Source organism: Cyanistes caeruleus, chromosome 7 (genome assembly GCF_971803275.1).
Source record: "Cyanistes caeruleus chromosome 7, bCyaCae1.hap1.1, whole genome shotgun sequence".
In the NCBI taxonomy this organism is placed as follows: Eukaryota; Metazoa; Chordata; class Aves; order Passeriformes; family Paridae; genus Cyanistes; species Cyanistes caeruleus.
Window position 1 is genome coordinate 17,140,656 of NC_141707.1, and position 24,512 is coordinate 17,165,167.

Consider the following 24,512-nt stretch of genomic DNA (forward strand, 5'->3'; position numbering starts at 1 on the left):
GCCGCCGGCGGGGCAGGAAGGGGCGGACCGGGCTGGGCCGGGAGCGCGGCTCGGCTCGGCTCGGCTCCGCTCGGCATGGGGAGCCCGCGGCGCCTGCTGCTCATCTCCAACTCCACCCTGCACGGAGGGGGGTACCTGGGCCACTGCCAGCAGCACATCCAGAGCTTCCTCGGGCAGTAAGCGCCGTGCAGGGCTGAGGGAGGGGCGCCCGGCCCCCGCCTCTGCCGCTCCGACCGCTCTCTCCCCTCTCTTCTCCCAGGAAGGTGAAGCGGGTGCTGTTCATCCCCTACGCCCTGCACGACCGCGACGCCTACGCCCGCACGGCCAGGGAGAAGTTTGAAAGCCTGGGTAAGGCCGGCCCGGCTGCCGCAGGCACGGGGAGCAGGGTGCGGACACGGAGCGGCCCGGGCCCGCAGCGCCGCAGCCGCCGGACACTCGGGCTGGGCTGGGCAAGGGCAGGGAGCAGCAGGAGGCGGCGGCGGACTTCTGCCTGGAAGGAGATGTTTTAGAGGCCTCCAGAAGAAATCCTGCTGCAAACACTTCTACCTACTCCGGGGAGGAAGAATTTATCCCTGACTATTAAGTGGCATCTTTTTATCCTTCTTAATCATATAAGGGAACATTTGTTCCCTTGTATCCTAAACCTCTGCTCAAGCCGTGCAACCACCGGTGTTAAGTGAAGAACATTACTTAAAGCACATCAAGGAGCCAGATAGTTCCATGATAGACAGCAGCTGAACTTTGCTTGGAGCAAAAATCTCTGCTGAGCAAGAAAAACAGCAAAACCTCCACCTAGTATCTGTCACTGCTGAGGGTAACTTTGGACCCGTTAGTGTAGTAATAATCAGTACTCACTTCCCTGGGCAGCACACTTTGCTCCTTGTCTTGCAGGAGGATTGCTCCTATCAAATGCCTACGTTCTTCTCTCTCTCATGACACTTCCTGTACTCAGTGAATCCCCAGCAAGGCAAATCTATCAAAGGCAGACCTTTTAACAGAAACAATACTTGTATCAGATACTTGCACGAGCAATGCTAAAACTAACACATCCTGTCAGAATTCAGCACAGCCAAGTTGAGGAGTAACAGCTTTTTCCTTATTTTCTGGTTACCTGTAATGCTCAGCAGGATATTGTGCCTTGGCCTGCACCTGCTGAATGAAATGCTCTGCTGCTAGAGACCGAGTGCATATATCCACAAAACAAACATTTCCTTTTGTACAGCTGGATGCTGAAGCCCTGCACTAATGTAGGATGTACACTCTGTTTTATGTTGTAGAGTTCTCTGAAATTTCGCTGGTTGAGACATTTGGCTCAGGGCTGGAGGAGGTGGGCAGGGAGAGATTGAACATATCCCATTCTTCCAACAAACTGACATGGCAAAGGTAAATACTTTTTCATTTAAGGTTATGGGCTGGACAGCATTCATGAATCCTGTGATCCAGTGGAAGCTGTAAGGAAATCTGAAGCAATATTTGTTGGTAAGTTTTACTTCTTACTCCCCAGTGAAGGTTTATATAGGACACAGAATTAGTCCTGCTCAGAGATGACACTAAAGACCAATTATTAAGCAGACAGGCCTAGTAATTGGAAACTACAGAAGACAGTACTTGGGAGCCCTAAGACCCTAAATTTGGTGGTGGACTGGGAAGTAGATTTCTTAATGGAACTTCATCTCCAGTAAATTTCAAATTATTATTTTGAACAGTACCTCAGTGTAAAAACATGATCATAACAGTTGTATCATCACTTTATCAAGCCCAAGAAGTTCTAGTCCTAATACCATGGTCCTGGGTAGTGGAAGGGAGGTCATTGTCAGACTGTGGCAGCCTTACAAGGATGACTCAGGGCATGCCCGTGGCCTGCCCAATGACCATTCTTCTGAAGCTTCTGGTTTTACTGCTTCTCAAAGCAGGATACTGCCCTGGATAGAGAATAGAACTCACTGCGCCTGCCAAGTTTGTAAAGGCTTCAATTAAAACTGATGGTTGAAAGCATGTTAAATAAGCTGAATTTTCTTTCTGCAGGAGGTGGGAACACATTCCGTCTCCTGAAAGCTCTTTATGACAACAGTCTGATACATGAGATCAGGAAGAGAGTTCTTGAGGTAAAACTAGAGATTCTGGCCAAGACTGAATGGTAGGATCTCATACATGAGCTTTTGTTCAGACAAATCCAAGCTGATTCTGCATTTTTGTCTCTAATATTCTTCACATATCAAGCCATCTCAAACAACCTGGTGAACTGAAAATCATGGCCAAATAAGGTCACCATTGAGCCACTGAAAAGACTTAAGGTCAGCAGTCTTCCTAGAGCAGTTTTCTAGATGCTGGATTGGGATTTACAATGCTACATAGAACCCTAGAAGTAAATCCCTCAAAATACCAGTCAAAAGACCAGTGCAGGATTTAATCTGTCAGGAAAAACCTGTTTTCAGTTGAGATGTGGACTCCATATCTTGTTGATATAGATGTGTTCATGTTGCAGGTTGTGTGCTAATAAACTGGTGATAAAGTTGGATCCATACATGCCTTTTAGACAGTGTCCTGCTGATGCTGCAAATTATGTAATTTTTGTGTCTCCTTGGAACTGAGAGGTGTGAGTGCCACTGAGCCCCTCTGGTCAGCAGCACCAGTCTAGGTGGTGAATCTCACAAGGCACAGCATTTCTGGAGGAGAACAGAAGCAATGTGTTCCCTAGCAATGTGGAATTGCAATTGAATTTATGCAGATTTATACAAGCCACAGTAAGGCCAGCTGCCAAGAATAAAGGTTAGCTAGGCTTAATATATAGAAATTCAATGTCTGTTGTGGGAATGAAAGCCAAAAAATGTCCAAATACCAGTTAAGTCTGGATGACTACTTGGTTATATTGCCACCAGTTGTCTCAAGACAGCTCTATTTTTACAAATTGTTCAGATATTACCTGTATACTTGCATATTATATGGCATTCTTCTGTGTACAGCACAGTACTCAGTACTAATACCTAAACAGTGCTAAACTGGTCACGGTACTGGTAAGTTGATGCTGTGACAACATTGCACTGAGCTTCCAATCGTCTGGTCTCTTCAGAAGCTAGTTAAAAAGCCAGTTCAGATATTTCCTGTAACTGCAATAGAGGCAAGTCTCTTAATAGCAAAGTCCAACATGCACCAACAGCCTGGTAAGTTCCCTCTTGAGGGGTTACAGAGTTGTGAGTACAAGGCAGGCCAGCAGTTAGTTCTCTGACACTTAGAAGCTACTGCCCACCTCAGAACCTGAATTCTTGTTCTGCTTTTCACCTGTAAAATTAGCAGTGAGATGAGCTAGAAGGACTAAGTCTGATCTGACTGATGAGTCTCTGAGATTGACAGAGGATGCTATAAAACTGATTTCCTAGTTGTGATACTGCAGATTGATCATTGCTTTTGTCTTTCAGGATGGGATTCCTTACATGGGATCCAGCGCAGGAACCAACGTTGCTACCGTCAGCATCAATACCACCAATGACATGCCAATTGTTTATCCACCTTCCCTGCAGGCTCTAGGATTAGTTCCTTTTAATATTAACCCCCACTACCTGGACCCAGACATTAAAAGAACTCACATGGGGGTAAGTAAAGCACACCAGAACTAACACAGTAACCAGGGTGTGGAGAAGTAAAAATAGTGTGCATTTTTGAGGCCTTACAAAGCTATATAGAATGTCAAACAGCTGCTCCCTAGAGAATCTGGAAATGCCAATGAGGCAGTAACACTTTACTTCCTCCTAAAACTTAACTTTGCTTGGGAAGAGACATTGGAAACAGAATTACTGAACAAAGTGTTTTTCACAAACAGAAGCTCTGCAATGTCTGAAATACCATTGAAATGCTTGGTATCTGGCATGGAATGGGGGAATTTAAAAAAAAAAAAAAAAAAGATAAACCTGAAGTGTTAAGATGCAAAGCACTGTGGTTCTGGAAATTTCTGTCTTACCTGTTGCTTGAGAAGACCTAACTTAAACATAGATTAAGAGGCTGAAATATCTGGTGGTCTGAAGAAATGATCAGAACAGGGAGATCTCGAGATTCATACAGTTCTTTTGTAAGAAAATACCTGGGCACTGGTGTCCTTGCAGGGAGAACAGCCTATAATGTCCAGTACAGAGCAAGTACATGCACTAGTATAGCTGAAAGAAAAACACTTCAGCCATCAAGCACAAAGACAGATTTCCGTACAGTGGGGAGGAGCTCCTTCTTGAATAGCATTGTCAGCTAACTCCTCAGAGAACAATCTGTGTGGTGCATCTTGTAACAACCTCAGTTCTTTCCTCCTTGTAATCAAAATTCCATGGTTAAAAGAAGTATTAAGAATTAGGGAACAATGAATAGATGGTGGATATGGATGTGCTTCTAGAATTTAGATGAAGTTGTAGGTATTAATTTAATCAGCTTGTCACTAGATATGCAGGCAGTCTTTTCCCTATAAATAACTTCTGCTCTTTCTCTCAGAACAGACTGGAAGCTCTGTGCTGTATCAAGTCCTTGCTGTGTTCCTATGTTTTTATTTCTTTACTGTTGCTCAGTTCAGCAGCAAACCTCAGGAAACAGGACAGAGCTGTTCACAGAAGGAAACTCTTCAGTGGAATACCTACTTGAAGACAAACAAGCAAATACTTAGTCACTGAAAATTCATGATTCAATGCTCACTTCCACCAAGGTGGCACCTCAGGCATTTGCTTCTACCACCATCCTCATAGTATTAGTACTGTCTCTGCACACAGAGATAGCACTAATTAAAAAAAAACCAAAAACATGGATGAATGGAGTAGGACTAAGTTTTAAGGCTTTTCAGGGTTAGGATTTTGTGAGTTCTGTTTGATCAACCTGCAGTAAAGTGATGAAGGGTAAAACATCTATTAAGAGTCAATCTTGCTATCTGATTCTGCTTGAGGGGAAGTGCCTTCTTTGTTTAATGTTATGAAATTGTTTGGTGTCATGCTGCTTGGATAGCTCCAAGTCCTACCTTGTGGTGCAGGAATCTAAATCTATACTCATTATTGCAGGAGACGAGAGAGGAAAGAATCCGCCAGTATCACGAAGAACCAAACACCCCTCCGGTTCTGGTGAGCAGTAGTTCTCCAGCAGGAAGCTGTAGCATGAGAAACATTTTAAGTGCATTCATACTAGCTCTCAGTGTGGGTTCCCTGCCTGTCAGTACTTACTAAACCACAGCTTGGAATGCTAATTGTATTCTTGCTAAGAGCTTCAGCCTTTGATATTGCTCATGGTAGAAAATGAGTTAGGGTCAATGAAATGCATATTCCTGTTAGTGTTGCTCAACACTATTTTAGGCAGCTCTGATCTTCCCAGTCACAGGCCACCATATATTGTGTGTTGGGGGAGGTGTGCATGCAGATGGTACAAAACTCCCCTTAATCTTTTTGCAGATACTCTTAACTTTAATCTCTGTAATATAGTTTCTGAATTTCTACATTCAGCAGCATATATGTAATTTCATTATGTCTGTCTGGGGAAGTGGAACCCCTATATGTTTCCTGTCCCTGTGTTTGATCCTGTAGTAAAAAGTTTGTGCACTAACAAACCCACCTTGGCCCAAACTGGATCTAAGAATAACTGGTAAAAAAGTTTCCTCTCCTCCTTAATGGTAGTCTCTCCTTTAAGAGTGAAAACTGAAATAAACAAAGAAATCAACTTCTAAAACAAGGCAACAGAGGCAAAGACAAAATTAGCTGAGTTAAGTAAGTGAGAAGGTTTAATCTCTAGTCATGGTGGCACTAAGACTAGGCTGCTTGTGACAAGCATTCTAGCCTTTCATACAGTGTGAAAATGATTTAAAATGTTTCCACCTTCACACCAGGGCTTGCGGGAAGGTACAATGCTGTTAGTGGAAGGAGATAAAGCCACGCTGCAAGGAGTGACAGGAGCACGTCTGTTTTTGAGGTAAATGTTTCACTTGAATTGATAACCTTCAGACAGGAAGAGAGGCTTCAGTTAGATTCCTGGCACATGCTGTCCATCCCTCACATCAGAAGTTACTTAATCCCTTGGTTCCATTTCTCTCTGGGCAAAATGTGAGTATTGTTTAATGCTCCAAAGGAGCCAGGAGTATGACAGCGCTCTAAAGGATATCTGACTTACCCAGTGTGTACTTTGGCATTGCATCCATTGATGCTTATGTTTCCAAATTCTAGCTAGCCACTTTGGCCCTAATGCACTGAACTCCAGAACAAGGGAATCCATATCTAGAATTACATGGACTTTATTAAGAAATCTGAAATGCATGTCACTTGATGTAGGCACAGAAGGGAGTCAGAACTCTGCTTGTTCAGAATAAGGGTGCCTTGCTCCATCCCTAGTAACATATAGAAGCAGAGTAGTCCCACCTCCCATTAAAGCTCACAGCATGGTTTATCTTGTTTGCAGGGGTAAGAAGCCAACTGAACATGAGCCCGGAACAGATTTCAGTTTCCTCCTGACTGACAGCAATCCCCTGAATCCATAGCATTCCATATTCTGCAGCAGAAGTTACTATATGGGGAACACAATGAGGAAGAAGGAAAAAGATGCTTGTAGTCCCATGGTGGGTGGGGAACTTCAGCTTTATAAAATAAAGATAAAAATGCATTAGTGACTCTTTTCCTCACCTCAGTGCATGTCTCTGACATCTTCCAAGCAAAAAGACTGGTTTTTTTTGCAATACTTGCATAATCATAGCTATTCACAGCTTGAAGGGGCCTGTACATTCAAGTATCCACTTTGATTCCTTCCCCACCAAAAAACAGCTGTTCCCACTGCCTACTTTTACCTGATAAATAAAAGAATTGTTCATTCAGTTTACTCCCACACTCTGCTTAATTTTTGTGCTATTAATAAAGGGAGAAGTTATGCATTCAATTACTTTTATTTGCTTCAGACTCATGTTAAATATATACAATGCTAATTATGTACAAAAGTGTGCATGTTAAAAATTTTCAGGTTACAAACTTGCAAATCCTAGAAAAGTGCAAAATTTTAAAACATCTTCCACCATGCTGTACAGGAAAAAAAATCCATCATTAGCCAATATACACACTCTTAAAACATATTGATCAAAACAAAGTAAGACATACAGTATACTCTTAAAGCACCCAGAGGGAAAAAGATATTGCACAGAAGACAGACAGCAAGTTCATTAACAGTGCCTGAAGGCTCATTTCTAAAAGTAGCTATTTCCAACACTCCTCAGACCTAACATTTAACTCTTTAAAAAGGCATTTTTTGGCATTTAAAGATCCATTTGTAATCATATAATTGCACAATCTGTAAGAATTATCAGAAGATATGGTTAACTGTTGCTGTAAGGTCTTTGTTTCCACCCCGATTGGTATCAGTAAAAATTCATCAGGCAAATGGCATCACAACTTCCATCAAAACACTGACCAAAGGGAGGCAAGTCTCACATGCAGCATTTCTCTAATCTCATACTAAGTTGTTCCTGCAAAATCAGAATATGTATTGCAAGTTTTTCTTTAATTCCTTTTTCCCCTCATGGCTTCCTTTAAGACACAGCTTACAGCTGTGTGACTAAAGTAGTATTGTCAGGTGCAAGACTTAAGTTTATTTTAAAGCTATTTCAAGGCAAAAGATATGGCTCCCTTGAGAGGGAAATACTGACCAGATAGGAAGCTAAATAAACAAGTGGCCTCCAAGTTCAGTTAGATCTATGATATATGTGGCTGGATGTTTTGTATTCCAATCTCAAAACACCTTAGCAGCTTTAAACCATAATCTATATTGACAATTGTGTTTCTGGGACAGAAGATGTGTGATGAAATTGTGTCTGTGTTGAGTATAAGCACAGACCTAAACTCTGGAAATACCTGCCAAATTTCTCAAGTCCAGTGGACAAAACTAGGAAGAACACACACTGAAGGAATTCTATTGCAAACAAGTGAAACACCTATTTTATTTGGGCTACTTAGGTAAATGGTAACTAAAAGAAAAACACACCAGTCTTCTTCCACAGATGCACAGCAAAAAGGGGAGTTAAAACTGAACAAAGGCTACCTTGGACTAAACACTGCAGGCAGTTCCTCCCATATGGGGTGGTCAAGACTGCAGTGAGGTGAATGGCACTTAACTGAAATGCAGAGCATGCTATGGTGCCATTCAGAGGCATTTTTACATTCAGGCACCTGATATATGTAACACTGAAGAAGGGTACGATAGCATTTTACCAATTTTAATTTTTTTTTTAATGCAGTAGCTTTTTAGAAAACCTTGTCCTTCAAAACTATGTGCTTACAAGGGCAGTTTAGTAATAATAAGATTGGCTCCTTGTAATGGAAGACATCTTCCAAACCCTTCAGTTGACTCTAACATTGGCATACAATGAACCCACATGTATATACCATGGAAACTTATTCTCCTTAAAAGGAGACTACCAACAAGTGTCATATTTGCAGCCGAAACCAACACAGCTTATAAGCCAGAAAGCACAAAAATACCTAGAAAGCACTGAAGCACATGCTTGAATTTCCATTCAAATAAACATAATCCTATGTAGTGCTTTCACATAACAGTATTTATTAGATCAGGCCATAGGCTCACATTATGATATGCATTTATATGTGCACGTTTCCTTTTTTTTAATTCCTTGAAAGGGAAAAAAATATTCACAGCACCTCAGCTCAGCATTTAACATAGTCACCAAGGTGCCTTTAGCAGTGGAAGACAGGAATGTTTCAGGTGACAATACAGAGCACGTGTCTACAGAGACTCAATATAGGAGCAGAAGGAGGTCAACCTCTCTACACCCCTTCAGCTCTAAAGCTCCCTACCATCCTATAATCTGTATATAGATACACATTTTCAACTAAATACATGTAACATAGTAAAAGCTTTGTGCAGCATTTGGTTCCTTTGCTTATCTTTTCTAATGATTTTGTTAATTAAGATTGGGAAAGGTTTGCAAAGGAAACAGGGAGGAGGAAGACATGGTTTAGGGAAGTGAGGTATACAGCTCCCATTGACTAAAGCAGGAGTTAAAAGACCTACCTGATCTGTGCATTACAAAAATAAATTTATCATTCCTGCAGGACCATTTTAAAGCAGACTGATTTTACCAGTCCCATATATAATTTTTCCAGTGCAGAAACTTAGTTCTTTGCACTCATTTAAAGGACGAAGAAATACAACTTTCAAGGGGATCCTTTTAAGACAACCAATTAACTTAGCCATTTAAAGCCTCTGAAGACCAATAAACCTGTTTTGTGATAATATGCATGATCTAAAGTATGCCAGAGGGGAAAATGCCTGTTTATATCAATGTTGCATATTAGCAAAACAATTATAATATGGATGTGGGCACGTCTGGGTTTTTTTGGAGGGGAAGTTGTGGGGATTTAAGGTGGTTTGGTTTTTAGTTTCAGTTTTTTCTTTTTTTCCTCTTTTTGTTATCAAACAATTAATTATTTTCCTATGCAAACCCAATTTCCACAATGTGTATTAGCCATCAGGACAAATGCAGTTACTTTAGGACTGGGATTATTATGTTGTGCTGGTAAGGCACATGGGTAATAGAAGATGTGGTTTCTAGATATCCTATGAGTGAGTAATGGATACTGGAACACAAAAATTTGCCTAAGTCAAGTCAGATGCTAATTTGAAGATCACTTTCTGTATGTTTGTGTAGTTCAAACCCAGCAAAGACTAGATGGGATTCTTCACTATAGCTAAAAAGACAACTAAAAATATTATCAAGAATTGTAAGTAAATTGATTTAGAGAAATTTAACAGACATTTTATTTGAAATAAAGGAGACATGTCTTCTAAATATCCTTTGGTATGCAAGTTCAAAACTGTGCTACAAAGAAGTTAATACTGCTAACTACTTGATCTCATTTATATACAGGTATGAAAAGTAGGTCAGTTTTCAGTTTCTTTTAGATATATATATATTTACACTCCTACTCATTCATCTTCAAAGGTAAGCATAGGTTAAACTTTGATAAATATTATTAGAGTTCTTCCAAAAATTAAACATATGAAGATATCGCAAAGAAGATCTTGACAAATGTAATGCTATGAAACAAATGTCACTTAAGACTTGTTTGCAGCTAAATGTTCTTAAATGTTCTAAATTTCTCATTGGAATCCACCCATCTCAAAACTTTACTTTTTTACACTTGAACAAATCTTCTATCAAAACCAAAGGAGAATCTTATTTCACCAATACTACCTGAAAAACAAAATGGGATCCCAAGCTTTACTGACTTGAGAAAATCAAAGAATTACGAAAGTCAGTTCACCAATTCACAGTGCACTGTGTAACAGGATGCAATTCAACTGCCCTAAATAGCTAATCAGAAATATTATTTTCTATTTTTAAACATTATTGTCTTCTTTTCATGGAAATAAGTTAAACCTAAAAGAAACAACATACCAGCAAATGCTCAGACTTACAACTCTTATTTAAAGCTGGTTTTAAATAAAGGCAAAGTGCAGACCTTCAAAGCTATGGAGGTCCTTCCAGGACCATCTGGCAAGGATGCCAAGCATGTGACGGTGTACATCTCCCACCCCCAAGGACCAGATCTCAGACACAAAGGCCATGGATGTTGCCATTCTACCTGGGGCATAAAGCAGCTCAGAGCTCACCTGTGCCCTCCTCATTCTGCTGCTGCTGCTCTGCACTGAGCACAGACTAGTCTTGAGTTTGAGAGCCCAAGAACTGTCCACATTTAAGCCTATCCCAGGTATTTGTGATGATCACCCAGTGCTTGTGATGCACTGAAATTATGCTATTCAAATGTCAAATGTCTTCATCATAAACTGTTTCAATTATTGCAACATTATCTTTTACCTTAACTGACACACTGTATTCAGTATCCTTTAATATTCAACTATTAAAAATATGAACTCAGCTGTTGTACAAAACGTACCTAAGCCCCAACAGGTTCTCAAATGTGTATGCAAAGCCCTCTTTGCAAGTGAGAAGAAGAAAACTGTGCTCCCACCAAGCACTACATAAGATTCGTCTCCCTTTTTCCATTTGATTCTCATAGCCTAAAACACGATAATTTCTTGCCCCCTTCCCCCCCAAATAAACACTTAGCCTTGTCTATGCATTTAAACACAACATTTATGCATACATATAAAACCCATCAATTCAGTGCCCCAACTGAGTTTTTTCAATCTCCCATAACACAGAAAGATCTCACATTCTGAGCTGAAATACCACTAAACTACTCTCTAAAGAGGTCCCCTGAAATCCCTTCTTCATGAAATCATAATGGACAAACATACTTCACATTCTCATGAACAAACTTAATACTTCCACAGTATCCTTAGTATTCTTAATAGATAGGCAGTTGACTAAAAATAGTATTTCTCACTTCTCTAGAGCTTATTTGAAAATATGGGATGTGGGTTAAGTTATACTTTTTTACATACATGGAGTATGAAAAAACCCACACCACTTTACTTTTGGAAGTTGAATCCTCTCTTAGCAAGTGACTCAGGATAATAATTCTTATTTTCTCCTAACTTTCCAGACAATCCAGTCTGTCACAGTGATTAGGCAGAATATTGCAACTATGCATAGACCCACTTGTTCACTAATCTGATTTATTATTTCATTTACAAAAGTTAATAAAATGCAACACAACTTTCTTTACAAATTACACCAATCAGCCATCAAGAGGGATTTTTTTCCAGTAAAGAAAGTGAGGAGGAGAAATCAGTTTGAATGAAACTAACATAACTTGTAAAGATTATCCTTTAGCAGGGTAAGGAGGTATTATTATTTCTATAAAGTTAATAAATATTGTGCTTAAAGTTAATGAAATGAGATTATACATTATGTTTCTCAGGTAGTTCAACAGCTCCCCAGCCACAGGGAATATCTGATAACATTTATGAGAGATACAACACACATTCATTTCAATAAATAAATAAAAAATAACAAGAAAAGGGATGGTAGAGGGAAGAAAGGAGGACCCAAAAGGGAACACACTAGCTAACAATCACTTACACCTGCCTTGTATCTGTGCTCCCCTCACCCCATGGGATTTTCTTCTTTTCATACATACATGAATATACTTATATACACACACACATATATACATATACACACACCCCTTCGCAAGCTGATCTGGAAATTTTTATCTTTCCCTCAGTACCCAGCTTTTCTAACAGTACAGGGTCTATAATTTCAATCAGTAATATTAGAAACATATCAGATTGATAGGAAAACCCACGCTCTTCTACCATCATGTATTGCTAAACAAAAAACAAACAACAAATCAGTAATGGCTTCTCCAAAACATAGTAAGCAATTGGATACAGCACACATAAGGATCTGATATTTTCTTTTTCCAGGTCTTAAATGCATCTTGAAAATGGATATATCATCTGTTTTTTTCCCTGTTTATTTTTACAGAAAAAAAAATATATGGCTAACAACTGGTTTGGTGAACACCAGGCCAAGAAACAAACAGGTGCTATTTTTAATTGAATTGTGCTGCAATGTTGCATAATGATTCTGCAGTGGAAATTTATCTTTTGTTTGCAGGAGTTGCCTTACTAATGAAGCAGACTGATATTTGACTAATATAGATAATGAGTCTTCTTGGGTATTTCTTCAAGATATTAAATATATAATGGGATTTCTTGGTGTATGTCTAAGTTTACTTAACAATATAAATAACTTTCAGCAGCAATATTTCCTACCTCCTTCAGCTCCTTCACCACCTCCAACTCCTTTGAAGTTATTCATGTCTGTACTTAAAACAATTTCTGATAAAGTAGTGCAACACAGATGTTCCTTGCAGAACAGCCTAAAACTGGAACTATACAAAAGAAGAGAGCAGTAGCCATTTACACGAACAAATTGTAACAAAGTTCATTAACAAATGTACTGAGGTCATAACTGTCATCTGTCTAATTCTGTATTCAACCATTGCAACTGCCAGAGTTTTAATTTACTGGGGAATAACAGTGCTGTCAAAGCAAAGCCAAGTATCTTCTTTGTTATCAAGGAGCATCTGGCCCTACTCAGCTTTAAATCAAATGCTACTTATCTTAAATTCAATTAGTAATCTGGGGGTTTGGAGACTTGTGAGGGGATTGTTTGGGGTTGTTTTAGCCCTCCCAAAACACAGTTTTAGCAGCTGTTGTGAGAGGGATTTTGCTGTGAACAAGTCAACACAGTTAAGGGCAAATATGCAAGCAAGCTAACTTGCATGAGTACATATGCTTACTACTATACCTCTACCATAGGTTCTTCGCCAACAGACTTAAGAATCAAAGCCCTAATTTCATGTTTATACATTTAAAGTGACCAAAAGATTAAACATTTTTCTGGAATCCATGAGAGAAGGTAGAAGCAGCAATCACTTGGAATCTTGAGTGTTATATTCAGTCTCTCCTGATGAAATCTGGCTGAGCCGTTTGCTTGATCCCCACAGCTTTCGGGAAAGCTGACCTGAGCGCATCTGTTTAAAAGTAATTCAGAGAAACAAAAGGAGGGGGAAGGGATAAGGTGGATAAATTAAAAAGGAATTCAGACACTGAATCTGGTGAAATGCAGACACTACAATGTACTGCATAAACAAAATATACCAACAAAAATTATTTGAAAATAAACTAAAAGTTACACTTAGGGATGATTCTTGGGACTGACAAAAAACAAGACACAAAACACTAACCACAGTCTTCTGATTTTGAACTGTTAAAGGGATATTAACCACTAATGTGTACTTATATGCTTAACCTACTTCAAACAGCTTAGAAAGAGTGTTTAGATTGCTATTTTGATAGGAAGGGAAAAGAAGTGGTGAATGCCAAGCAAAAATGAACCAAATGAGAAGGAAGGACATTTTATTTTAGAGATTTCAAACAGAAATTTCTAGAAGTGGGGAAAAAAAATAAACAAGATGCAGGACAGTTATAGCAGAATAAAGAAGAAAGAGAAAGGTTATCTCCTGGTGTCATATATAGTATACAGTCTTCCAAAGATCCTGGGTGTAGTGTTCAGAGGAATGTTTAAAGCAGAAGTAATTCATCGTGAGCATTCCATAGGACAAGGCTGATAACAAGCAACCAGAAGCCATTTTAAATCCAGCATCTGGTTGGTCTGCAATCTGACAACAGTTTGTAAGAAACTCTTAATTACCTAAGCACAAGGTTGATGATTGGCCAGTAGTGATCAGCCTGGCAGGTGATTAGGTTCTGAAATTCCTTGCAGTTCAGTAAATAAGATCCATGCCTTTACAAAGTTTGAGAACAGTTCCTCACAGTTACTACTACAAATGTAACCTGCTTCAGAGCTGTATCAGCACAGCAGCAGTGTTCTAGAAAAGGAACAGCACTGACCAGGATTAACACTAACAAGCGATAATTTCCCAGGCTTCTGCAACATCCAAAACAGCTAAGTAATTGTTAAAAACACAAAAGCATTTATTATACTCCAGATTAGATACTGTCAGTGCAGAAACACTAAAGGCCAATCTCAATACCAAGCAGCGTTTCACTTTTTGCACATTAACGCAAGTCCTTGCTAAGGATCCAATTCTCTGTGCTAAGGATCAATATCACCACTGAAAGCTGTAACTACAACACTGTCTTCTGTATATAGATAAAGTTCCAGGAATTAACACATTCCTTCCAAACTGAAAATAAGTCATTCAACAAATGAACACCGCACATACACACACTTTCCAAATATATTGATTGATGCCATTATAGAAAACTAGAAAATCTGGGACATAATGTTGTTCCTTAAATGTTTGTGTTTTAAAAAAAAAAATCTATTTACATGGATATTAAGCTTGCATATCATCTGAACTGTAAACAGAAAATCCTGGGAAAAAAAGTCATTGGAAAGCCTCTATAACCATAAGAGGAATCCAGTCTTTGAAACAACACTTTCTGCATAGTTAGAAAAATAGATGTGATTAAAAAATAAGAAAACAAAAAGCCTTCAATCTAATGATACACACAAATTTCAGCCTACAAAAGATCTTTCTATGGAACAGGAAGCTTAGAAATGACAGTGACTGTAAAACTGCTGTTACAAGCATATGTTTACCACATAATAATTAGCTCTTTTTCAATTCTACAATAGAAAACAAAGTCAGTGGAAACTTCCCTTCCACATCCAGTGCACGCAAAATCAGACTATCATTGTGTGAAGCCTTTTTCCAATATTAAACTATGTATCTCCTAGCAAAAACATTTAAAAATACTGACAAATAAAGTTGCTCTGTTTTCACATTTAAAATATAAAATTGAATTAATACACACTTTTCTGGCATGTACTAAAGATCATGCAAAAGTGATAATCACATTTTCAAATAAATACATAGCAGCACAACAGAGATTGAGTTATAAAGATAATAAACAGTTTTAAGTTAACTCAAGTACTTTGAAAGTCATGACAAGAAGTAATTAAAGCAAAAATTACGTTTTGCACAAGAAAAATTTGGCATATCTATTTGAGAGATGGATGCTCAGTAATTGATATTGCATATGCAGGACCAACAAGTTTATATTCACCATATGGAGCACAGGCATACTGGGAACCTACAGAAGTGATTCCCTGTGCATTGCCATTAGAGACTCTCAACAGAAAGAAGTAATACCTTTTTCCCCAAGGTCAGTCAATGCATATTAAAAGATACCTGATAGAAACCATTAAAAAAATAAAGAAAGTAGCTTGCTCTCTTTCACTTCCAATTTTCTTCTGGAAAATTATTTCATCAAGAAGAGGCTGACAACACTATCCCATTCAGAAAAGGTTAGCTATTATGACTTTGCTTATTCAGATGTGAGTGATAAAGTCTGGAAGTTAGTCCAGCTGAGCTTCCCATTTTCAATCCCTAAATACCTCTGATTGTTAATCAGAGCTTTCAGTAGAGCAGTCTCAGAAGTTATTTGTTTCCCACTGAAAACTGAAACTTGCCCTTAAATTTACCCTGCCACAGAGGAGACCTCTTGCTCAACTGGAAAGCAGAAATAAGTGAACTTCCCACTGTTCGGTAGAAAAAGTTCTTGATGGTGGGTTTTACCTCTGCTGGCTTGCCAACACCAACGATAATCAACTTGCCATCCTCCAAGCCAACGAGGATGTGGCTGTACTCTTTGGTGACAGAAATGCAATGGATTGGCAGTCTCATGGCTAAGGGAGAGATGCTCAGACTTAGGCTGAAACGAACAAAATTCACAGAGAGAATTGTACATCATGTATTTGCTTGCTCATATTGCAAAGAATCACATGCAAGTGACATTGCTGTCCACAGGATGCACTATAGCACACAGTTTCTCAAGGATATAATTTGCAGTTTCAATTATCTAATTGTATCCTAAAGATTTAATTGTATCCCAAAATAGAGCTTCAACAGCAAGAACAGATGTAGATGGGTTAAGTCAGTAAGCTAAGACATTTTCACCAAAGAACAGTGACATTAGTCCCACAGCTGCCTAACATCCCTCCCATTCTGAGGAGCAATGGAGCTCTACAGAGCTAAGCAGTAAGTGGAGCTTAAAACTTAGTGCAGAACTACATGAGGCTTGATCCTGCAATTGCTGAGCTCCCTGTGACTAATCAGGGACCAGCACAGTTTGCAAACTGACAGCTTCTCCTGTCAGTTCTAGGTGTTTAACTGGGAAGAAAGAGATCTGTTACAAACTCCCATTTTATTCTTCTCCATATCTTAGTTCCACCAAAAACATTTTTTTGGGGGGGGAAACACAGAAAAAGCAACAGCCATCACCTATAGCACCAAGCAAAGTTTATTACATGGCCATTTCACTATAAGTCTCCATATCTGTATCTCAGTAAAAATGGTGGTGCATTACCTGTAGAGATCCCGTATGGAAAGAAATCCCTGCAAGCTGCCCATCACAATATATTCACCCGTTACACACAGATCAGACACTTCCTCCTTCAAAGTCTCAGAACCCAGATATTTCCCATTGACAGAATAGAGATGTAATGCATTCTTATCCTGAAGAGATCAAAAATAAATATGTCACAGAGGATGATTGGATAAAGAGTGTTGTACTTTTATCTTTTGCTCATTAAAAGCCACTAATCTGGCAACAACGCGCATGATAACGCTGACAACAGTCTTCTTGTTGAATGACAAAAGAATAGGGACCCTATACACAATGTATATGGAGGCAATGTCCAGTATGGAAGTTTTTGAAGCTGTCTCTCGATGTAACATTGTAGTATCTTATCTACACCATTTAATTGATTCTAAATTTCCAGGAAACATCCATGGATTTAATAGAGGGATCCCTATTTTATAAGAACTTTTGGTAAGAAAGAAGAAAGCAAGCCTACACTCATCTTCAGTATTGGTACCACTTTCCTTCCCTCCCTTGCCCTCCCAAATCCAAAAGCAGAAGGAAACATTCATCTTTCCACAGAGCTAGATCCAGAAGCATTTTCTAGAAAAGCCAATGACTTCTTGCTGGATTATAGACACAACTAACAAAACCATCTTTAATTCTTCCAGCCTGGCATTACCTTGAATTTCTTCGCTCCCCATTCTAATGTAGTTAATATGCCTACATCAACGAGATTTGCTTTCCAAGAAATCTCGCATGTTTAAAGAAATCTCAACAGCTCTACCATCAATAAAGCAACTACACAGCTCCACAGACCTTATAGCTGTACCTCCAATCCCAAATTAAGAAACTGTGTGGACACTGAGCATCTTGCACCCAGAACATACTGCTCCCCTTATAAGCCTCTGTTTCTGTGTACAGTGAACTTGTTTCCCCTAGTTTTCCAGTCCAAAGTGGCTCTCCCTGAAAGAGTCATCAGCGTATGCTTGAACATCTTCATTGCAGGTGTTTGGAGATTTTCATGAAACTCACAGGAGCACAATACACCTGTCACCCTTTAACCAAATTTCACTCAAATTGGCTAGCAAAATTAAAAAAAAAATACAAAAGCTGATACTACATGCTCAAAAAGCCTCATTATTACAGGAAGTGAGATAAAGTTAGATACACTTAGGATTAAAATCCTCAGTGACAGAAACAGAGGTTTTCTACAAACTTAAGTACCTTGAGAGTAGTCTTTCCTTCCACACTGGTGTGGACAACGACATGGCCTTCCCAGGACACAGCCAGATTGGGAACAGTCAGCAGGAGGGAACTCTCACAAGGTGGTCGCAGAGTCCTCACGTACTGACCTTTCCGAATAGTGCGGACAATAACAGTGCCATCCTGCAGCAACCACATTTAGGGGAGTTGATGTTCAGGAGAGTTATCACAACACTCAGTATTTACATACAGAGGATACAGGAAATACTTTGAAAGCACTTCAGTCCTTAATGGGAGATAAGGACTCCTCTGAGCATTAGGACCTCTGCACAAAGAACCCTTCCCCCTCAAGACCATGTACTATAGGCATATGAAAAAAACAAATGCAAGTAGGGAAAGAGGGAGGATAGGCAGCAAATCACTTCACAAATCATTTCACAGGTGACATTTATGAGTAGGCATTACATGGGGTACAGAGCCAGACTTCTGCAGCCTGCCTGTGCAGTACAGTAAGGCAGACCATGTGCCATACCATGGCACAGAACCTTCAGGGCTAATACACCAGGGAAGAAACAATCAGACACTGTTGCTATGACAAGCTTAAAATCTCCAAGAAAGTCCACACATATTAAAGCTCATCTCTGCAGAATAACACCACACAGTAGGTGAGGCCTATGCTCTGCACAGCAGTTTGAGACAGTCTGATTTAAGCCAACAGCAAAGGGGCTGGCACATATCTTGATAAGCAAGGCTGAAGAACAAGACCGTGAAAGAGTGACTTTCTTTTGTATTATTCTTCATCTACTTCAAACACCTTCTATGGTGTGAGTTTGGATGAGAAGAAGCAAAAAAAAAGGGAAAAGTAGAAAGGTGCTTACCCTGGATCCTGACACTGCCATATCCAGTTCAGTGCTGATGCCAACACTCGAGACTTCATCAGTGTGCCCATAGAGGATCTGTAATGGCTTAGGTGCCAGGCCTACAGGCACTCCTCCCTGAGAGTAACAAAAAGTGCAATGACACATTCTCTTGCAGCTGAAGGACAAACAAAAAATGAACTTCTGGTATCTTATATATCTGGTATAGTACCAGAGATGTGTATCTGACAGAGGCCAAAGGCATAACTCACCACTCCAATACCAATGTATTGCCCTTTATGTCAGCACGTTACTTACTGAAATCCCAAGAATGAATAAACATATAGTTACTGTGTGGGTGTGAGAGACAATATTACTTAGCTGACTCCTTCCTATCCCTGCAAGTGTCCAGGAATGCAAGGACAACAGCCCTAACAGTTGTTGTTCATATACCCCATCCACACACTCACTCTCCACCTGTTTATCTGGGCTTGTCCAGTTCTTAGAGTTTACCCTGGAATCAAGCACTAGCTTCACAATTACTTTCACTGTGTGAAAGCATGAGACCAATATTAAAGAATTCTCAAACACCAGTGCAAATGCAAATAGTGCTGTCTTTGCTGTAGTCATCAGTACCCACCACAGAAAACGTAAGGCTAAAATGCAGCTACTAGGGGTGAACAACTGCCTAGAAACGTAAAATTCTTAGTTATCTGCCCTGAAAATAATCTATAAAATCTTTAAGAGAGCCTCTAAAATAGTGCACTTCAGCTATACAGTAACTAATATGTATAGTATTTCAGTGAAGACAATGGGAGTAAAATTACTAAGCTAATTGATTTTAGTGCACTATCTTCCCTACAAACCTAAAAAGAAATCAATAAAACATAATAGCAAAACAGACGGAAAAAAAACCATCCAGAAACTGCTTCTGAGTAAGTCTAAATAACCCACCTGCTGAACTATTTGCCATATTATACAGGTAGTATCTCTGGAGCCTGAAATTAAATGAATTCCACAGTGGTCTATTGCCAAGCAGGTCACAATATCTAGATAAAGAAAAGAAGACAAAGCTGTCACATGAGCAATTAAGACTGATTTCCCACAGACTGACAATGTGGATACACTTTGTCACACTGTATCCTGTTTCACAGACAGCAGGAAATACTCCACTGTGATAAGGGCTGGTGACACTATGAAATAATGAAATCATCATACAGCCAAGTGTACCCACTTGACACATTCAGCTTTGCTACCTAAAAATAGGAGGCAAGCCTTATTTTGAAACTACATCAAAGCACCACTCCAATGACTGAAAAGCCATGCTCAAGTATTTACATATAATCATAGTTCAAATGTTCTTCTGTTCTTATGCTGCCATTCCTTTCCAGCTGCTACACTTATGTGCCCAAGTGACGTGGCTATATTCTGAGACCATCAAATAACACACATAAACCTTTTCCATTTCCCAACACAGAGTGACTGACCCATGTGCCTGATGTGCTGTCCCATCAGTTTGCCCTTCGTAAGGGATGTCACTCGGATGCTGTTGTCCCAGTGCCCACCACTGAAGAGCAGCTTAGCGTCATGGGACACTGCAAACAGCTTGGAAGTGATCTCCAGCCCTGGGGCAAAAGGGCCACTCATGCTGCGCTGTGTTCTGTAGGAAAATGATGAGCAGTTAACAGTAATCTTGGTTCAAATCCACAGATTTTGCACTTCCTCTGTCTTTAAAAATCTGTAACGAATTCCATCTATAGAAGAGGCCACATCCATGGCAAAACTCTCACTGCCACCAGTGACTGGAAGCAAGATTTCATCTTAGATTTTTTCAGCCTTTTACACAATTGGATAATGTAACTTAAAGACAAAAAGGAATATTCTTAAAAACAAAAAAACCCTAATCACCACATATACCTATGTATTACTAGAGTGTAAGAAGGGATGAAGACTATCTCAGATTCCAATGCGTTTTCATGACTGATAATTAGAGAAAAATTACAAGTAGCTTGAAGAATGAAGCCTGAAATGCTACTTACATAACTCTACTAGAATGCTATTACAGATTAGAGGTAATACTACTGAACATCAGAAGATGCGTTCTTAGGTGAAAACTCAGACAGTGAATAGAGTACAACCCACTGATTTTGAACAATTACTGCATTTCATTATTTTAGATGCATTCATCTGTACCCCTCCTCAAGATTTGCTTACTTGGGATTTGTCACTGTTGTATCTTTGATGAATGTGAAATAGTTGGAAATATTCTTGTCATAAGGCAGCCAACCATGAGTTCCAATAACGCAGTTCAGACTTGTTGTTACCTAAAAAAGTTTGATGAAAATGATGAGGTTTATTTTCTGCTTGCCTTGATGCTAATGGAGCTTGCATGAAGTCCAGCAGAGGCTTCTTGAAAACCTACTACAAAGGAAAAGCACATGCACCTCTCCCCAGACAAACAAATCAATAAAATTCCCACTCAGATGAGTTAATCCACATGTGGTGCACAGAACCACATTAGAACAGTCAGGGTAGGAAGGATGAAAGTTGGCTAGAAAATCACAGCCAACCAACCCCCTCAAATATTTAATTACAAGTCAGCCATTTAGTTTAAGCTGTTGCTCCTTCTCTTCTCTGAATATTAATTGTTAATAGTAAACACTAACACAGAAAGTTTAACAAACATTGTACTACCGTTTCATTTCTGAGGGAGTAACAAAGGAATCTAAATATTCAAGGTTATTTTCATTAAATATTTATGAAAAACACAAGGAGAATTTTAGACGTGTCCAAATAACCTATGAATATACCACATTAAACCAAGACAATAATTTTGACATACAAAATTGAAATATCAGAATACTCTTTCCTGCAAAACAGAGGTATTGCACTGGGGCCAATGCCTAGGCCACATATACAGATGCAAATACACTGTTCTCCTTTCGTTATTTGGTATCTGCCATAGTACAAGAATGTGGGTTAGTGCAAGAGTTAGTTTTAAGAACAGTGCAGGTCTTTGGAGTGTGCATGCAGCAGATATGGTACAGTTTAATATATGGATTGGAAAGCATTGACAAACAATGACACCATTAATAACTCAGTGCTGCAATTTTCAATCTGGGCTGCATTGCATTAGCAAATTGGTTGTTGCAGGGAAATTGATCAAGTGGCAACTTACAATATGCCTCACTACAATTTACAGTCATGTCTCATCAGCTCTTAAATGCCATTCAACAAATTAGCCTAGCTTCTCCTTGGAAGATGAATGTTTAACTTATAACTGACATTTGTTGTAGATTAAAGGAAGACATTTCAAGAGGAACAGTTAGGAAATGTTTCTCTACAAATGGCATGAAAAAAAGTGTACCCATTTGATTACCTGCAGTTTAAGAACGGTATTGACACATGCAACTCACCAAGAGCTCTGGGCTTCCCTGAGAAATAAAGGAACGCGACTGATTCCTGGGGACAACAGCTTTGACAATGGGCACACCATCACTAATTCCCTAGGAGAAAGGACATGGGTTTGATCTGATTATATCCAAAAGCTAAAGGATAAATCTAAAACCTGTAAAGAGTAAGATCCAAAGACTCTGTAATCGTGTCAGAACTGTAGAGCACCCTAAGGCATTGGTACACACCCATTCAGTTTGTGCAAGCAAGCTTCATCACAAACACTGCAAATGAAACCCTGACCCCAATCAGGGACTTTAACTACCAAGTTCATTGAGTCCTCACACATCACCAGTGAGGTCTGCAGCTTTCTCAGTGTGGTTACTAAACTAATACTCAAACAACACCCACACAAGCAGCCAGCAGATTACAGGATTCAACCTCTATGAAGCCAACTAAAAAGACAGAGCTCATTTAATACACACTGCATTGTAAAATATTTTCTCTAAATAGGAAGCAAGTTTATTTTCATCTAGATTGTGACCTTTTGTTTCAAGTACATCACAAGTTTCAGATTAGATTTTAAACAATTTCAAGTAACACATCTACCTCTATGAAGAATGACTTCAGCTCAGTGAGGTGTTGGAAGAGATTCAAAGTAGAGGTATCACTTTTAGTTAGTCTTTGCACTACCTCTTCTGCTGACAGCCTTTGTGGATGGGGCTCCTAGAAGGCAATATTTGAAGGAGTAACAAATTAGACTAGTTTATCAATTTGTTCAGTGCACATGAGATACTCAGAATCCTATTGGGAAAACAGTTTTAAATAGCTAATATCCCTTCTTGAAGTAGATTAATTTATTTTGAAAATAGATTCCTTGGTAATGTGGCAAAGACTAATGTTGGTAATATTACAAATCATTGTTTTTTTCCGAAGTCCTTGTATTTAATCAGAGAGTTGTATTTAGAGAAGCCAGTAAGTCAGTTGTATTTAATCACAAAGGTCTGGTTGAGAGGGAGCAAAAGAGCAGTACCTTTAACAGCTGACAGGGAGTTTGCCCAAAATTGTTTATCATCCCTTCTAAAGCCTTCCTTTCTTTCTCATCTGTTAAAGCATCCAAATCCACAGCCCCTGGATCACAACCAGAACGATAAAGAATAGGGGTGGGGGGGAAAAAAGAACACAAGCCAAACAATTTATTAAGAACAAATATGGTCTAACATTCCAATACGAAACTAACACTCCAAAACTTAATTTACTTGCAGGATTATGACTCTGTGTCCCCATAAAAGCCCCCAGACAATGCCTCCAATTAAAATACAATCTGAAAACTCCACTCTGCATGTGGAACTTTAAGTGTACCTGTTAGGACAAGAATTGCAGGCCTTTGTCTTATGAAATGAATTTAATATTCTTCAATACAAGCAACAAGTAGCACACAAAAACCATCCAAAAGTTAGCTTTGAAATTAACAGATTAAATTTGTCTCTATTATTAGCTGCTTTTAAGCAATGTGCCTGAACTCTAAAGTGTAAGAAACCTTAAGCTTAGAAAAAAGAAAAAAGAAATGCTTTTAAGCAAGCAAATAAGTGACAAGAAAACACAGCAACTTTTATAAAAAAATTAAAAAAGAGAAGAAACTGTAACAGCCCTCCTTTTTTAAAAAAAGATACTTTTTTTTTTGATTACAAGGTTTGCTGCCACACTTCATCTACAGCTCTGCTGCCTTACCATATGCTACTGAATGGTACTCTCAGAAATCAAGTGTCTTCTAATAATGAAAACTCACAAGCCTGATGACAATGACAGGAGAACATACTGCTTTGTACCTTCATAAGTACAATAATAGAACACATTAAGCGCCTCCACTGCAGCTGGTCCCCTCTGCTTGTAGCCAAAAATCAAATCTATCCATTCATGAAGATGAGCAGAAACATACTCAGATTCCTAGAAGGAAAAAATGCTCTTGTAAGAATAAGAGAACTACTGCTCCCATCTTGAAATTTTTACTATTTTCTGTGGGAAAAATTCCATTTCTAAATTAAGATTGTCCACAAACTAGGTATTTAGCAATGTATAGGGCAGAAGTATAAGAATATCCTTGTGTGTTATAGGCAGTAACTGCCAGGTAAGAGGGAAAATCAATACAGTGATACAAGAGATGTGCACTATTGAAATGCACCTGTGCAAGGGAAGGTAACCTGCCAGCTCCCTAACACCACACAGAATCATCTTTAAATA

The 24,512-nt window shown here is 39.1% G+C and overlaps 2 protein-coding genes across 4 annotated transcripts in view; one reads left to right on the top strand and one right to left on the bottom strand.

Moving 5' to 3' along the window:
* The first annotated feature begins 12 nt into the window (after window positions 1–12).
* LOC111932432 (alpha-aspartyl dipeptidase-like) lies at window positions 13–6,876 on the top strand. The gene is made up of 8 exons (XM_086897564.1): window positions 13–176; window positions 260–348; window positions 1,405–1,479; window positions 2,026–2,105; window positions 3,417–3,590; window positions 5,025–5,084; window positions 5,840–5,922; window positions 6,406–6,876. Exons 1-8 carry the CDS (start codon window positions 76–78, stop codon window positions 6,482–6,484), a joined length of 741 nt encoding a protein of 246 aa, XP_086753690.1. The 5' UTR covers window positions 13–75; the 3' UTR covers window positions 6,485–6,876.
* Window positions 6,877–12,844: 5,968 nt separating this feature from the next.
* Window positions 12,845–24,512, bottom strand: part of NBEAL1 (neurobeachin like 1) — a 70,934-nt gene continuing 59,266 nt past the window's right edge. For 2 of the 3 annotated variants that reach the window (XM_086897508.1, XM_086897507.1), the window contains 12 exons: window positions 24,101–24,218; window positions 23,305–23,402; window positions 22,881–22,997; window positions 22,295–22,384; window positions 21,093–21,202; window positions 20,366–20,538; window positions 19,833–19,927; window positions 18,900–19,016; window positions 18,043–18,204; window positions 16,822–16,970; window positions 16,032–16,167; window positions 12,845–13,457 (listed from right to left, as the gene is read on the bottom strand). In XM_086897508.1, the coding sequence (XP_086753634.1) occupies window positions 13,356–13,457; window positions 16,032–16,167; window positions 16,822–16,970; window positions 18,043–18,204; window positions 18,900–19,016; window positions 19,833–19,927; window positions 20,366–20,538; window positions 21,093–21,202; window positions 22,295–22,384; window positions 22,881–22,997; window positions 23,305–23,402; window positions 24,101–24,218 (1,467 nt within the window). In that variant the 3' untranslated portion in view covers window positions 12,845–13,355. Of the gene's footprint in view, window positions 13,458–15,795; window positions 16,168–16,821; window positions 16,971–18,042; window positions 18,205–18,899; window positions 19,017–19,832; window positions 19,928–20,365; window positions 20,539–21,092; window positions 21,203–22,294; window positions 22,385–22,880; window positions 22,998–23,304; window positions 23,403–24,100; window positions 24,219–24,512 lie in introns of those variants that run through there. The other variant, XM_086897506.1, reaches the window with a different exon arrangement.